At 42.4% G+C, this 15,654-nt stretch overlaps 1 protein-coding gene across 18 annotated transcripts in view; it reads left to right on the top strand.

Annotated features, from left to right (window-relative positions):
• The window catches only part of CARD8 (caspase recruitment domain family member 8), a 114,134-nt gene that overhangs the window by 21,574 nt on the left and 76,906 nt on the right, over nt 1-15,654 (top strand). For 4 of the 18 annotated variants that reach the window (XR_010124818.1, XM_063657260.1, XM_063657262.1 and 1 more), the window contains 6 exons: nt 273-356; nt 1,754-1,794; nt 2,437-2,587; nt 3,241-3,470; nt 3,547-3,809; nt 14,008-14,133. Coding sequence is in view for 17 of the 18 variants with exons in the window: in XM_063657260.1 (XP_063513330.1) it covers nt 273-356; nt 1,754-1,794; nt 2,437-2,587; nt 3,241-3,470; nt 3,547-3,809; nt 14,008-14,133 (895 nt within the window). In the remaining variant the exon portion in view is untranslated. Of the gene's footprint in view, nt 1-272; nt 2,588-3,240; nt 3,471-3,546; nt 3,810-14,007; nt 14,134-15,654 lie in introns of all 18 variants that reach the window. The other 14 variants (XM_063657265.1, XM_054462033.2, XM_054462035.2 and 11 more) reach the window with 8 other exon arrangements.

The raw sequence follows: 15,654 nt of genomic DNA, 5'->3' as shown, positions 1-15,654 counted from the left end.
TTGAAACAAACCTGAAGCAATGACGTTTTTTTCCTTGGAGGTGTCTAGAGAACCTATACACAAAAAGGCAATGAGCAATGCAATCGAAGACCAGTGGGTTATTGGTTAAGCTGTTACTCAATGCATAAAACCAACCTAATTCTCTAGGAAACTGGCTGATGATGAGGCTGAAGGCCGCAGTGGGGTCCTGAGGTTTAACACCAGGGAGGGGAGAATGCATCTATTTGTAGGGTATGCCAGTTTCCAAGGGTTGAATATCCCCATCATGGCAGATTTCAAACTACCAACGTGAAGCCCCTGATGAGGGAGTTGAAAGAACACATGCAGAAGTCTGTCATCCTACTTTCACCACACAGGTACAAGAGACATAAATAACCTCAAGGGCATAGACTGCTGAAAAGTGTAGAAAAATGACTGGAAATTGGTATGTTTTAATATGTATTACTTTTGTTTTTAATATGATTTATTTAAATGTTAGCTTGTATCATTTAGACTAATGGTTGTGTTGAACAACTTGGTTGCAAAAGCCCTGAAACTGGAACCGTCGGCTCTCATGATCTGGGATGCGCTGTCTGCAGTTCAGCGCTGGGTTCCTCCCACTTTCTAAACCCCTCCTCAGCAGGCAGACTCCAGCATGCACATGCTCCAGGAGACAGAATATAAAATGGCATGTTTACTGTTGCTGCTTTGCCTGTAGCTACCCGAATCCATAGCAAAATGTGTAGCCGCAGACAGCAACCAGTCTTAGGATGTCAGCCCAGGGGTCTCTCCATGCTTGGCTTGCCCACAGAATCCTTCTGAGAAAAGCGCTGTAAAGCCTTTCTCTTTATCCCGCTTCTCTAGGTACCTGTTCTTTTTAAACCTAATCCACGTGTCAGTTTCTCTGCTGGTCTCTTTCACGTTGAAATAAACAGACATCTCAAGGAATGGATCAAAGGCAGAGAATTTGATGGAGTTGGTTGCCTTCCTCCAGAAGGTATCACCTGTGTTAGGGCAGATTTCTCTCCAGAGGCATGACGAACCATTGGCTCACGCTGTATGTCATAGAACCCATATTGGCTAATATTGGAATCACCTGTGAGGCTTTGAAAGCACCGATGCTTCGGTGCCATCTCCAGACTTCTGATTCAATTGATGTGGGCTGTGACCTGGTATTGGGTGGTTTTTAAAGCTTCCCAGGTGTGGTCAAGTTTGGAATTACCTTGGAATATAGATGCATGCATTTTACGCATTGGTGAATTACTGCTTCAGTCTTTGATTCCAACATTGTATGATACCAATAGGAGCATCAATTTAAGCCAGAGAATCTGGCTGTGTCCACATTGAACGTGGTCATAATAAAAAGAGAAGAGGGAGAGATGTCAAGACACATTTGGCTCAAGGGAGCATGTTATCTCTATTGTTTATAAATGTGGATAAAAATATCTTCATTCAAAATGTCTTGTATTTCTTGATAGTCTAGATCCGCCCAGTCTAAGAGAACTTTCTGTGATGACGGGAGTGTTCCATTCTCTGCTACACAGTGTTATAGCCGTGAGTGACATGTAGGTGTTGAGCACTTGAAATATGGATAGTGCAACTGAGAAACTCAAGTTTACCTAAGTTTAATTCATACAAATTTAAATAGCACATCCGGGTAGCAGCTACTCTACGGAACAGTGCAGCTCTAGTTTTCAATAACATCGTCTTCATCTTCATCAACTGATTCATGATATTTTTCATCTTTTTGTAACATGGGGATCCCAACCTCCAGTGTATCAGAAGAGCAGGAATCTTCAGAGGGACAAGATTCAGGTAATGGGCTAATAGGGAGAGGAGTGAAGGGTGTGTGGATTGATGGAAATGTTCTGTGGTTTTAGGTGGAGAGGACAATTTAGAGTCTTTTGTGCAGATCAGGAGTGCTTTCCCTTACTTTGGCCACAGTGCACTGTGCAATTTAAATGGGGACATGTAAGCCTCTCACCGCTGGGGCATGGAAATGCTCAGGGGAGTCAGTGGGTGGTCCTGGTGGCTGGGGACAGCAGCAGGGACTAAGAATGATGCACGCTCTTTCGCCTCTGCAGCTTTGGAGTTCCATACTTTTCTGACCTGGACTTTCCTCACCAGCAGAAAGTGTCTTCTGCTATTTCGGACCAGTAGAAATGTAGGTGCATTGGTTCCAGTCCTCAGCAAATGGTGCCTCCCACCAGAGCTGTCCAGCCTGGCTTCCCAGAAAGCCCTATGGAATTTGGGGTATACGTTTAGTCATGACAAAGAACATTCTTGTGCCTTTCTTTGTCTGGATTCAAAGAAGCAAAACTGCATATTCTGGTCACTCTCAGCTCTCATTCGATATCTGTATCCCAACAGCACCTGTGCAATTCAGCCTCCAGGAGTCCTTCAGGCCATGCCTCTTCCAACCCTTTACCTCTTACATGTCTAGTATTTTCTTTTCAGGAGACATTTGCTCAGAAGAGAATCAAATAGTTTCCTCTTATGCTTCTAAAGTCTGTTTTGAGATCGAACAAGATTATAAAAATCGTCAGTTTCTGGGGCCTGAAGGAAATGTGGATGTTGAGTTGATTGATAAGAGCACAAACACATACAGGTAAGAATGGAAGAAGCTAATGATTTGAAAACCACTCTGATATAAAGGAAGTGTGTAGGCCAGGCGTGGTGGCTCAGGCCTGTAATCTCGGCACTTTGGGAGGTGGAGGAGGGCGGATCACAAGATCAGGAGTTCGAGACCAGCCTGGCCAACATGACGAAACCCTGTCTCTACTAAAAATACAAAAATCAGCCAGGCGTGGTGGCACCCGCCTGTAGTCCCAGCTAATCAGGAGGCTGAGAAAGGAGAATCTCTTGAACCCAGGAGGCAGAGGTTGCAGTGAGATGAGATCTCGCCACTGCACTGCAGCCTAGGTGACAGAGCCAGACTTTGTCTCAAAATAAATAAATAAATAAAAGTATAAATATAAAAGGAAGCATATCAGCTCCATCCCTTATGATAGCTAAAATTTCATCAATAATATGTTTATTTCATGCACTGTGAAACTGGTATTTTAATTTTGACATATATAGAATGCAGAGAAATCGGGGCCCAGAGAGGTTAATGAACTCCCTAGCATTTTCTCATGTAGTGAAAGTCACAGATGGGTCCTGAACCTTGCCTCACTTCAAATCCCACCTCCCTCTGCACATCGCTGCTTAAATCCAAGTCCTGGGGTTCTCCCGTCACGACATCACTCTGGCTCCTTTCAGCGTTCGGTCCCCCACTGCTGGCTGGTATCTGTGGCCAGCCACCGGCCTCGGCTTCCTGGTAAGGGATGTGGTCACGTTGACGATTGGGTTTGGTTCCTGGAATCAGCACCTGGCCCTGGACCTGCAGCACCATGAACAGTGGCTGGTGGGTGGCCCCTTGTTTGACATCACTGCAGAGCCAGAGGAGGCTGTCGCCGAAATCCACCTCCCCCACTTCATCTCCCTCCAAGGTAATGCGGGGTGAGCAGAGGCTGTGGGGGCCACTGGGGCGCGTGCTGTCTCACTGCTGTTGTGGTTCTCCTGCAGCAGGTGAGGTGGATGTCTCCTGGTTCCTCATTGCCCATTTTAAGAATGAAGGGATGGTCCTGGAGCATCCAGCCCGGGTGGAGCCTTTCTATGCCGTCCTGGAAAAGCCCAGCTTCTCTCTGATGGGCATCCTGCTGCGGATCACCAGCGGGACCCGCCTCTCCATCCCCATCACCTCCAACACGTTGATCTATTATCACCCCCACCCCGAAGATATTAAGTTCCACTTGTACCTTGTCCCCAGCGACGCCTTGCTAACGAAGGTAAGCTGAGTGATTTAGGAGACCAGAGAAGATGACGGTTATATTTCCAGGTTATCCCCTTGGCCCCTCCAGTGGAACAGAAAGGGCAAGGCACAGTTTTCACCGAGAGCAGCATGCATCACTCTCCCCGAGGGTCATCTATAGGTGCTGAATGTTGAGCCACATGCGACAATCCCCATAGAAATTCAGGCCTACTGAGAAGGGAACTTCCTTTTCTGGCTCTCAAGGAGGAGATGGGCAGAAGAAATAATATGCAGAGATTCTCTCACCACATTTTATTTTATTTTATTTCTGAGACAGGGTCTTGCTCTGTCACCCAGGCTGCAGTACAGTGGCACAATCTCAGCTCACTGCACCCTCCGCCTCCTGGGTTCAAGCGATTCTCCTGTCTCAGCCTCCTGAGTAGCTGGGATTACAGGCACACACAACGACGCCTAGCTAATTTTTTTGTATTTTAAGTCAGGATAGGTTTCGCTATTTTGGCCAGGCTGGTCTTGAACTCCTGACCTTAAGTGATCCTCCTGCCTCGAACTCCCAAAATGCTGAGTTTACAGGTACGAGCCACCGGTCCCGGCCTCTCTCACCAAGTTTTAGCTGGATAATATCTGAATGACACTCTCACACTCGCTCACATCCCTGGGGTAACTCTTTCCATTCAGTGGCATCTCCCTCTAGTGCATTCACAAAAGGCTGATGGTCCCACACCCTCTTAGGTTAGGGATGAAGCAGATGTTCTGCTTTCTGCAGCTCCATAGCTCTGAATAAAATGCTGCTTCTGTGCCTCCAGCCTTGGTGCGAAGATTATGCCAGGAAGATTTCATTACACTTTACTGTCCTGGCACCTAACACCTTTGCATCCCAATAACAAGAGGCAGGCGCTTGCCTGGCTGTATTTAAGATGGTAACTCTGGGTACTTTAAATACAAGAGAAAATTGGCTGTGTGCGATAGCTCTCGCCTGTAATCCCAGCACTTTGGGAGGCCGAGGAGGGAGGATCACCTAAGATCAGGATTTCGAGACCAGCCTGGCCAACATGGTGAAACTCCCATCTCTACTAAAAATAAAAAAATTAGCCAGGCGTGGTGGTGTCTGTGGTTGGCAGTGTTTTTTAAAGCAGTTTGAAAATAGAACTCCATTCTCTTCTGACTGGTAAGGTTCCTGCTGAGAGGTCTACTGTTAATCTAATGGAGTTTCCTTTCTAGGTGACTAGTTGGTTTTCTCTTGCTGATTTTCAGAATTTCCCTTCACTTGGCGTTCGACAGTCTGATGACTCCATATCATGCTGAAGTTCATGTTGCAGTGTATTTTGCTGGTGATCATTTGGGCCTCCTGTATTCAGATCTTTAAATATCTTGCTAGGCTAGGAAAATTTTTGCCAGTTATTTTCTTAGATTCCCAATTTTTTGCTTTTTCTTCTCCTTGGAAACACTGATGATTCATAAGTTTCATTGCTTTATGTAGTCCTATAATTCTTTTTTATTTATTATTTTATTTTAGTCTGACTGGGTTAATTAAAAAGACTTGTCTTCAGGTTCTCTCCTCTGCTTGGTCTAGTCTATGATTAAAGCTTTTCACTGTATTTTGTAATTTTTTCAATGAATCTTTCATTTCTAGATGTTAATTTTTTTATTATTATACTTTAAGTTCTAGGGTACATGTGCACAATGTGCAGGTTTGTTACATATGTATGCATGTGCCATGTTGGTGTGCTGCACCCGTTAACTCATCATTTACATTAGGTATATCTCCTAATGCTATCCCTCCCCCATCCCTCCATCCCACGACAGGCCCCAGTGTGTGATGTTCCCCACCCTGTGTCCAAGTGTTCTCATTGTTCAATTCCCACCTATAGGTGAGAACATATGGTGTTTGGTTTTCTGTCCTTGCCATAGTTTGCTCAGAATGATGGTTTCCAGCTTCAGCCATGTCCCTACAAAGGACATGAACTCATCCTTTTTTATGGCTGCATAGTATTCCATGGTGTATATGTGCCACATTTTCTTAATCCAGTCTATCATTGATGGACATTTGGGTTGGTTCCAAGTCTTTGCTATTGTGAATAGTGCCACAATAAACATAAGTGTGCATGTGTCTTTATAGCAGCATGATTTATAATCCATCCCAGTAATGGGATTGCTGGGTCAAATGGTATTTCTAGTTCTAGATCCTTGAGGAATCACCACACTGTCTTCCACAGTGGGTGAACTAATTTACAGTACCACCAACAGTGTAAAAGTGTTCCTATTTCTCCACATCCTCTCCAGCACCTGTTGTTCCCTGACTTTTTAATGATCACCTTTCTAACTGGCATGAGATGGTATCTCATTGTAGTTTTGATTTGCATTTCTCGATGGCCAGTGATGATGAGCATTTTTTCATGTGTCTGTTGGCTGCACAAACGTCTTCTTTTGAGAAGTGTCTGTTCATCTCCTTTGTCCACTTTTTGATGTGGTTGTTTGATTTTTTCTTTGTAAATTTGTTTGAGTTCTTTGTAGATTCTGGATATTAGCCCTTTGTCAGATGGGGAGATTGTAAAAATTGTCTCCCATTCTGTAGGTTGCCTGTTCACTCTGATGATAGTTTCTTTTGCTGTGCAGAAGCTCTTTAGTTTAATTAGATCCCATTTGTCAATTTTGGCTTTTGTTGCCATTGCTTTTGGTGTTTTAGTCATGAAGACTTTGCCCATGCCTATGTCCTGAATGGTATTGCCTAGGTTTTCTTCTAGAGTTTTTATGGTTTTAGGTCTAACATTTAAGTCTTTAATCCATCTTGAATTAATTTTTGTATAAGGTGTAAGGAAGGGATCCAGTTTCAGCTTTCTACATGTGGCTAACCAGTTTTCCCAGCACCATTTATTAAATAGGGAATCCTTTCCTCATTTTTTGTTTTTGTAAGGTTTGTCAAAGATCAGATGGTTGTAGATGTGTGATATTATTTCTGAGGCCTCTATTCTGTTCCATTGGTCTGTATCTCTGTTTTGGTACCAGTACCATGCTGTTTTGGTTACTGTAGCCTTGTAGTATAGTTTGAAGTCAGGTAGTGAGATGCCTCCAGCTTTGTTCTTTTGGCTTAGGATTGTCTTGGCAATGCCGGCTCTGTTTTGGTTCCATATGAACTTTAAAGTAGTTTTTTCCAATTCTATGAAGAAAGTCATTGGCAGTTTGATGGCATTGAATCTATAAATTACCTTGGGCAGTATGGCCATTTTCATGATATTGATTCTTCCTATCCATGAGCATGGAATGTTCTTCCATTTGTTTGTGTCCTCTTTTATTTCGTTGAGCAGTGGTTTGTAGTTTTCCTTGAAGAGGTCCTTCACGTCCCTTGTAAGTTGGATTCCTAGGTATTTTATTCTCTTTGAAGCAATTGTGAATGGGAGTTCACTCATGATTTGGCTCTCTGTCTGTTATTGGTGTATAAGAATGCTTGTGATTTTTGTACATTGATTTTGTATCCTGAGACTTTGCTGAAGTTGCTTATCAGCTTAAGGAGATTTTGGGCTGAGACAATGGGGTTTTCTAGATATACAATCATGTCATCTGCAAACAGGGACAATTTGACTTCCTCTTTTCCTAATTGAATACCCTATATTTCCTTCTCTTGCCTCACTGCCCTGGCCAGAACTTCCAACACTATGTTGAATAGGAGTGGTGAGAGAGGGCATCCCTGTCTTGTGCCAGTTTTCAAAGGGAATGCTTCCAGTTTGGGCCCATTCAGTATGATATTGGCTGTGGGTTTGTCATATATAGCTCTTATTATTTTTAGATACGTCCCATCAATACCTCGTTTATTGAGAGTTTTTAGCATGAAGCGCTGTTGAATTTTGTCGAAGGCCTTTTCTGCATCTATTGAGATAATCATGTGGTTTTTGTCTTTGGTTTTGTTTATGTGATGGATTACGTTTATTGATTTGCATATGTTGAGCCAGCCTTGCATCCCAGGGATGAAGCCAACTTGATCTTGGTGGATAAGCTTTTTGATGTGCTGCTGGATTCAGTTTGCCAGTATTTTATTGAGGATTTTTGCGTCGATGTTCATCAGGGATATTGGTCTAAAATTCTCTTTTTTTGTTGTGTCTCTGCCAGGCTTTGGTATCAGGATGATGTTGGCCTCATAAAATGAATTAGGGAGGATTCCCTCTTTTTCTATTGATTGGAATAGTTTCAGAAGGACTGGTACCAGCTCCTTTTTGTACCTCTGGTAGAATTTGGCTGTGAATCCATCTGATTCTGGACTTTTTTAGGTTGGTAGGTTATTAATTATTGCCTCAATTTCAGAACCTGCTATTGGTATATTCCGGGATTCAAATTCTTTCTGGTTTAGTCTTGGGAGTGTGTATGTGTCCAGGAATTTATCCATTTCTTCTAGATTTTCTAGTTTATTTGTATAGAGGTGTTTGTAGTATTCTCTGATTATAGTTTATATTTCTGTGGGATTGGTGGTGATATCCTCTTTATCATTTTTTATCGCGTCTATTTGATTTTTCTCTCCTTTCTTTTTTATTAGTCCTGCTAGCGATCTATCAATTTTGTTGATCTTTTCAAAAAACTAGCTCCTGGATTCACTGATTTTTTGAAGGGCTTTCTTTTTTGTGTCTCTATCGCCTTCAGTTCTGCTCTGATCTTAGTTATTTGTTGCCTTCTGCTAGCTTTTGAATTTGTTTGCTCTTGCTTCTTTAGTTCTTTTAATTGTGATGTTAGTGTGTCAATTTTAGATCTTTCCTGCTTTCTCTTGTGGGCATTTAGTGCTATAAGTTTCCCTCTACACACTGCTTTAAATGTGTCCCAGAGACTCTGGTATGTTGTGTCTTTGTTCTCATTGGTTTCAAAGAACATCTTTATTTCTACCTTCATTTCGTTATGTACCCAGTAGTCATTCAGGAACAGGTTGTTCAGTTTCCATGTAGTTGAGCGATTTTGAGTGAGTTTCTTAATCCTGAGTTCTAGTTTGATTGCCCTGTGGTCTGAGAGACAGTTTGTTATAATTTCTGTTCTTTTACCTTTGCTGAGGACTGCTTTACTTCCAACTATGTGGTCAATTTTGGAATAAGTGTGATGTGGTTTTGAGAAGAATGTATATTCTGTTGATTTGGGGTGGAGAGTTCTGAAGATGTCTGTTAGGTCTGCTTGGTGCGGAGCTGAGTTCAAGTCCTGGATATCCTTGTTAGCCTTCTGTCTCGCTGATCTGTCTAATGTTGACAGTTGGGTGTTAAAGTCTCCCGTTATTATTGTGTGGGAGTCTAAGTCTCTTTGTAGGTCTCTAAGGACTTGCTTTATGAATCTGGCTGCTCCTGTATTGGGTGCATATGAATTTAGGAGTTAGCTCTTCTTGTTGAATTGATCCCTTTAATGTTATGTAATGGCCTTCTTTGTCTCTTTTGATCTTTGTTGGTTTAAAGTCTGTTTTATCAGAGGCTAGGATTGCAACCCCTGCTTTTTTTTGTTTTCCATTTGCTTGGTAGATCTTCCTCCATCCGTTTATTTTGAGCCTGTGTGTGCCTCTGCACGTGAGATGGGTCTCCTGAATAAAGCACACTGATGATTCTTGACTCTCTATCCAATTTGCTAGTCTGTGTCTTTTAATTGGAGCATTTAGCCCATTTACATTTAAGGTTAATATTGTTATGTGTGAATTTGATCCTGTCATTATGATGTTAGCTGGTTATTTTGCATGTTAGTTGATGCAGTTTCTTCCTAGCATCGATAGTCTTTACAATTTGGCATGTTTTTGCAGTGGCTGGTACTGGTTGTTCCTTTCCATGTTTAGTGCTTCCTTCAGGAGCTCTTGTAAGGCAGGCCTGGTGGTGACAAAATCTCTCAACATTTGCTTGTCTGTAAAGGATTTTATTTCTCCTTCACTTATGAAGCTTAGTTTGGCTGGATATGAAATTCTGGGTTGAAAAATCTTTTCTTTAAGAATGTTGAATATTGGCCTCCACTCTCTTCTGGCCTGTAGGGTTTCTGCCGAGAGATCCGCTGTTAGTCTGATGGGCTTCCCTTTGTGGGTAAGCCGACCTTTCTCTCTGGCTGCCCTTAACATTTTTTCCTTCATTTCAACTTTGGTGAATCTGACAATTATGTGTCTTGGGGTTGCTCTTCTTGAAGAGTATCTTTGTGGGATTCTCTGTATTTCCTGAATTTGAAAGTTGGCCTGCCTTGCTAGGTTGGGGAAGTTCTCCTGGATAATATCCTGAAGAGTGTTTTCCAACTTGGTTCCATTCTCCCCGTCACTTTCAGGTACACCAATCAGACGTAGATTTGGTCTTTTCACATAGTCCCATATTTCTTGGAGGCTTTGTTCGTTTCTTTTTACTATTTTTTCTCTAAACTTCTCTTCTTGCTTCATTTCATTAATTTGATCTTCATTCACTGATACCCTTTCTTCCACTTGATCAAATCAGCTGGTGTACACATCACATAGTTCTCGTGCCATGGTTTTCAGCTCCATCAGGTCATTCAAGGACTTCTCTACACTGTTTATTGTAGTTAGCCATTCGTCTAATCTTTTTTCAAGTTTTTTAGCTTTTTTGTGATAGGTTCAAACATCCTTCTTTAGCTCGGGGAAGTTTATTATTACCGATTGTCTGAAGCCTTCTTCTCTCAACTTGTCAAAGTCATTCTCCGTCCAGCTTTGTTCCATTGCTGGTGAGGAGCTATATTCCTTTGGAGAAGAAGAGGCGCTCTGATTTTTAGAATTTTCAGCTTTTCTGCTTTGGTTTCTCCCCATGTTTGTGGTTTTATCTACCTTTGGTCTTTGATGATGGTGACGTACAGATGGGGTTTTGGTGTGGATGTCCTTTCTGTTTGTTAGTTTTTCTTCTAACAGTCAGGACCCTGAGCTGCAGGTCTGTTGGAGTTTGCTGGAGGTCCACTTCAGACCCTGTTTAGCTGGGTATCACCAGCGGAGGCTGCAGAACAGCAAATATTGCAGAACGGCAAATGTTGCTGCCTGATCCTTCCTCTGGAAGCTTCATCTCAGAGGGGCACCTGGCTGTATGATGTGTCAGTCAGCCCCTACTGGGAGATGTCTCCGAGTTAGGCTACTCAAGGGTCAGGGACCCACTTGAGGCGGCAGTCTGTCTGTTCTCAGATCTCAAACACCATGCTGGGAGAAGCACTACTCTCTTCAAAGCTGTCAGACAGGGACGTTTAACTCTGCAGAAGTTTCTGCTGCCTTTTGTTCAGCTATGTCCTGCCCCCAGAGGTGGAATCTACAGAGGCAGGCAGGCCTCCTTGAGCTGCGGTGGGCTCCACCCAGTTCAAGCTTGTAGGCCGCTTTGTTTACCTACTCAAGCCTCAGCAATGGCGGATGCCCCTTCCCCAGCCTTGCTGCCACCTTGCAGTTCGATCTCAGACTGCTGTGCTAGCAGTGAGTGAGGATCCATGGGCGTGGGACCCTCCGAGCCAGGCGTGGGGTATTAGCTCCTGGTGTGCCGTTTGCTAAGGCTGTTGGAAAAGCACAGTATTAGGGTGGGAGTGTCCTGATTTTCCAGGTACCGTCTGTCACGGCTTCCCTTTGCTAGGAAAGGGAATTCCTCGATCTCTTGCGCTTCCTGCATGAGGCAATGCCCTGCCCTGCTCTGTGGGCTGCACCCACTGTCTGACAAGCCCCAGTGAGAGGAACCCACTACCTCAGTCGGAAATGCAGAAATCAACTGCCTTCTGCATTGCTCACGCTGGGAGCTGTAGACTGGAGCTGTTCCTATTTGGCCATCTTGGAAACTCCCTCTAGATGTTAATTTTTTTAAGGTATCTGTCTCCTTGGTAAATCTCTAGTTCACATCCTGAATTAATTTTCACAATTTTTTTTGTATTCGTTTTCAGATTTATCTTGCATCTCTTATTGAGATTCTTTAAGCTCAATCTTTTGAATTATTTATCTGGCACTTTGAAAATTTCATTTTGGTTAGGATCCATTGGTAGAGAATTACTGTGTTCCTTTGGGGATGTCATAACACCCTGATTTTTCATACTTCCATTATTATAATGCTGTGTCCCACCCAAATCTCATTTTGAATTGTAGCTCCCATAATTCCCACATGTTGTGGGAGGTGATTGAATCATGGGACAGGTTTCTCCTGTGTTGTTCTCATGATGGCAAGTAAGTCTCATGAGATCTGATGGTTTTATAAAAGGGAGTTTCCTGCACAGGCTCTCTCTTGCCTGCCGCCATGTAAGACATGACTTTGCTCCTCCTTTGCCTTCTATCACGATTGTGAGGCCTCCCCAGCCATGTGGAACTGTGAGTCAATTCAACTTCGTTCATTTATGAATTACTCATTCTTGGGCAGTCCTTTATATGAACGGACTAATACATCTATTCAACAAATATTTATTGTATGCCTTGTATATTCCAGGTACTATTTTAGGGGATGGGGATGCATCAGTGAAGAAATAGTACAAAACATGAGAACTTATGATATTACATGGAATGTTCATGCTGTAGGAAAAATATATGTGTGGATAGTAAGAACTCTAAAAAATAAAGAATGCTGTTCCATTCTTTGAAAATAAGTACAGCAGTATGTCTCTCAACCTCTAAAGAAATTGGTCCATAATGATAAACTTGCCAATGTTATACTGATGTGTTTGGTTCTTATACTTCCAGTCTGTTGTTATAATTTACATTGAATATATCTGTTCATTTAAAATAATTATTCATCAGAGATGACATGATACATCATGTCTTTCCTCTGTCAGTTCCTTTTTATCCTTCTGGAGTTGGTTCTCTTTGTAGGCATATGTGTGATGCCTCCTGGATAGGTCTCCACATCCCTTCTCTGCTTAATTCCCATCATGAATTCATCCCTTTCCTCAATATGACTTGAATTTTTTTCTTTTATTTGATCTTCCAGGCCCAGTTTAGGTTTCAGCTTTGTGCATCCTTTCTTCATCGATATCATTGATATTTTTAAATTAATATAATATGCACATAATATATTGCTCCATAATTTTCACAGTGGACACGCCCATGTATCCAGCACCCAGAGCAAGTACAGAATATCACCAGCTTCCCTGAGGCCCCCTTGAACCCTCTCCCAGTCATTACCCCAAGGGTGTCTGACAGCTGGACTAATAATACCACCTACTGTCATTGCTTTTAGTTTAAATTCTTGCTTGTTAATTCCATAAAGTCTCTATTGAGTTACACCTGAGTCTTCTGAAAGGTTTTCTTATTGATTGAATTCCATTCTATGTCTTTGGTTGCTGCTCAGAGACTTCTGAGGTCTCACTTTCTGTTCCGGCTGCTGGTTCTCTCAGAGGGGACCTCATTCTTCTGTATCTGCTCACTGGTACTCAGGTGGCCGAGCATCTCACAGCAGCCCTGTGATGTAGAGAAGTAACATCTCTACTCTCGCCCATCATAAGCTTGTTCACAGACACAGCCAAGCTACCAGTCCTCAGATGAGGCACCAAAAGAAAGCCTCTTTGTCCTTGGGTTTTATAAGTCCCCTGGCCAAACTCTCCACAGTGTAAAAATAAAATCAAACTATACAATAATTTATGATAAGTTTACCATTCACAAGAAATCCTTTGGCTCTGAGATGTCTGTCAGCAAAATGTTAATAATATATCTTTTTTGCATAGAGGCATATTTACATCTGTCTATCTAGTTTATCACTCTACCATCTATCTGCCTATTTATCTCTGTGTGCCCTTCTCGGTCTTGGCTACATGGGTGTGTCCACTGTGAAAATTATGGAGCAATAAATTATTTGCATATTTTATTAATTAAAAATATAATCTATCAATCAATCATCTCAATTTTTTTTTTTTTGAAATGCAGTCTCACTCTGTGACCCAGGCTGGAATGCAGTGGTGAGATCTCAGCTCACTGCAACCTCTGCCTCCTAGGTTGAAGCGATTCTCCTACCTCAGCCTCCCAAGTAGTTGGGATTACAGACGTGCGTCACCACGCCCAGCTCATTTTTGTATTTTTAGAAGAGATGGGGCTTCACCATGTTGGCCAGGCTGGTCTCGAACTCCTGACCTTAGGTGACCCACCTGTCTCGGCCTCCCAAAGTGCTGGGATTACAGGCATGAGCCACCGTGCCTGGCCCTATCATCTCAATCTTTGCATCAACTGAATCATATCCTACGTGTTAGTTAATACAATATATAGAAAACTTTTTATGCCACTGTTTGTGCTTATTTCCTTTTTTGTGTGCTTTCTAATGTTTCTCCCCCTTCTTCCTCAGATGATAGATGATGAGGAAGATCGCTTCTGTGGTGTGCGTCTACAGACTTCACCCCCAGTGGAACCCCTGAACTTTGGTGCCCGTTATATTGTGTCTAATTCTGCTCATCTGGAAATAATACCCACGGTTGGTAGAATTCAAATCTAACACAGCAGATTTCAGAATATTTTGTACTTTTGAAACAAATAGAAGAATTTTAGCAAAATGCAATTTTTTTCCTTAATCACAAATACAAAGTTTTTAAAAATTGAAAATACAGGAAAACAGTCTTAACCAAATTACATATTTCTAAGACCTTAACACAAGCAGTGGTAACATTTTAGCATTTGGGGCACTTATATTGTGATTTAAACTGTACATTTAGTTATCTGAATTGAAGTTTCCACTTCTCTGTTATGGTTCCCTGCAGGCCTGACATCTTGCCTAGCTAAGTCACTTAACAAGTATTTTTTAAGGTGTTTGAATGAAGAAATATAATATCTTGGCTGGGCTCAGTAGCTCACACCTGTAATCCCAGCACTTTGGGAGGCCGAGGCAGGCAGATCATGAGTCAAGAGTTCGAGACCAGCCTGACCAACATGGCGAAACCCCTTCTCTACTAAAAAATACACAAAAAATGAGCCGGGTGTGGTGGCGTGCACCTGTAATCCCAGCTACTCAGGAGGCTGAGGCAGGAGAATCACTTGAACCCGGGAGCTGGAGAGTGCAGTGAGCTGAGATCATGCCACTGCACTCCACCCTGGGCAACAGAGTCGGACTCCATCTCAAAAACAAAAACATAAAATTAAAAAAATAAAAGAAATATGATATCTTATATTATGCATTACATTTTTGTATTTTATATTTTGTATTTTTACTGGCTCACAGGTGTGAGCCACTGTGCCCAGAGCTTATCTATGTTTTATAGCCTTATCTTCCAGGCTGCTCTTTGTTAGGAGCGAAGTGATTTCTTTGAACTGCCTGAGGGTAGAAAGGGAGCAATTTCTGAGCTACTTCTTGTTAGAAGGAAATTTTTTTCTGGGGAATCTTCACCCTAACTATCTACCTAAATGATTTTCTGTCTCTGTTAACAACAGCCAGACAGTTCCGGAAGTTCAGTTGTCGTTCAGGCAGGATACATTCTTGGTTGTTGCAGGACCTTGCATAAACATTGCTGGTATGGAGATAAATAAAATACAGGAAGTTCCTTACAAAAAAAAATACAACATAGTAAGCATGGCATAAGAAATGGTCATCGTAAGGCTGGACACGGTTGCTTAGGCCTGTAATCCTAGTACTTCAGGAAGCCAAGGTGGACAGATCACTTGAAGTCAGGAGGTCGAGACCAGCCTGGCCAACATGGTGAAACCTCATCTCTACTAAAAATACAAAAATTAGCTGGGATTGGTGGTGTGCAACTGTAGTCCCAAGCTACTCAGGAGGCTGAGGCAGTATAATCACTTGAACCTGTGAGGCAAAGGTTGTAGTGAGCCGAGATCACGCCACTGCACTCCAGCCTGGGCGACAGAGCAAGACTCTGTCTCAAAAACAAAAACAAACAAACAAACAAAGAAATGGCAATTGTAATATGAGGTGATAATCTTGAGCAAGGTAAAATCTCCTTAGAGTCATCTTCCTTTTAAAAAGATGGAGAACCGAGGCCGGGAG

The sequence above is a fragment of the Pongo pygmaeus genome, chromosome 20 (assembly GCF_028885625.2).
Source record: "Pongo pygmaeus isolate AG05252 chromosome 20, NHGRI_mPonPyg2-v2.0_pri, whole genome shotgun sequence".
Classification (NCBI taxonomy): Eukaryota; Metazoa; Chordata; class Mammalia; order Primates; family Hominidae; genus Pongo; species Pongo pygmaeus.
This window is presented reverse-complemented; position numbering and strand designations above follow the sequence as displayed.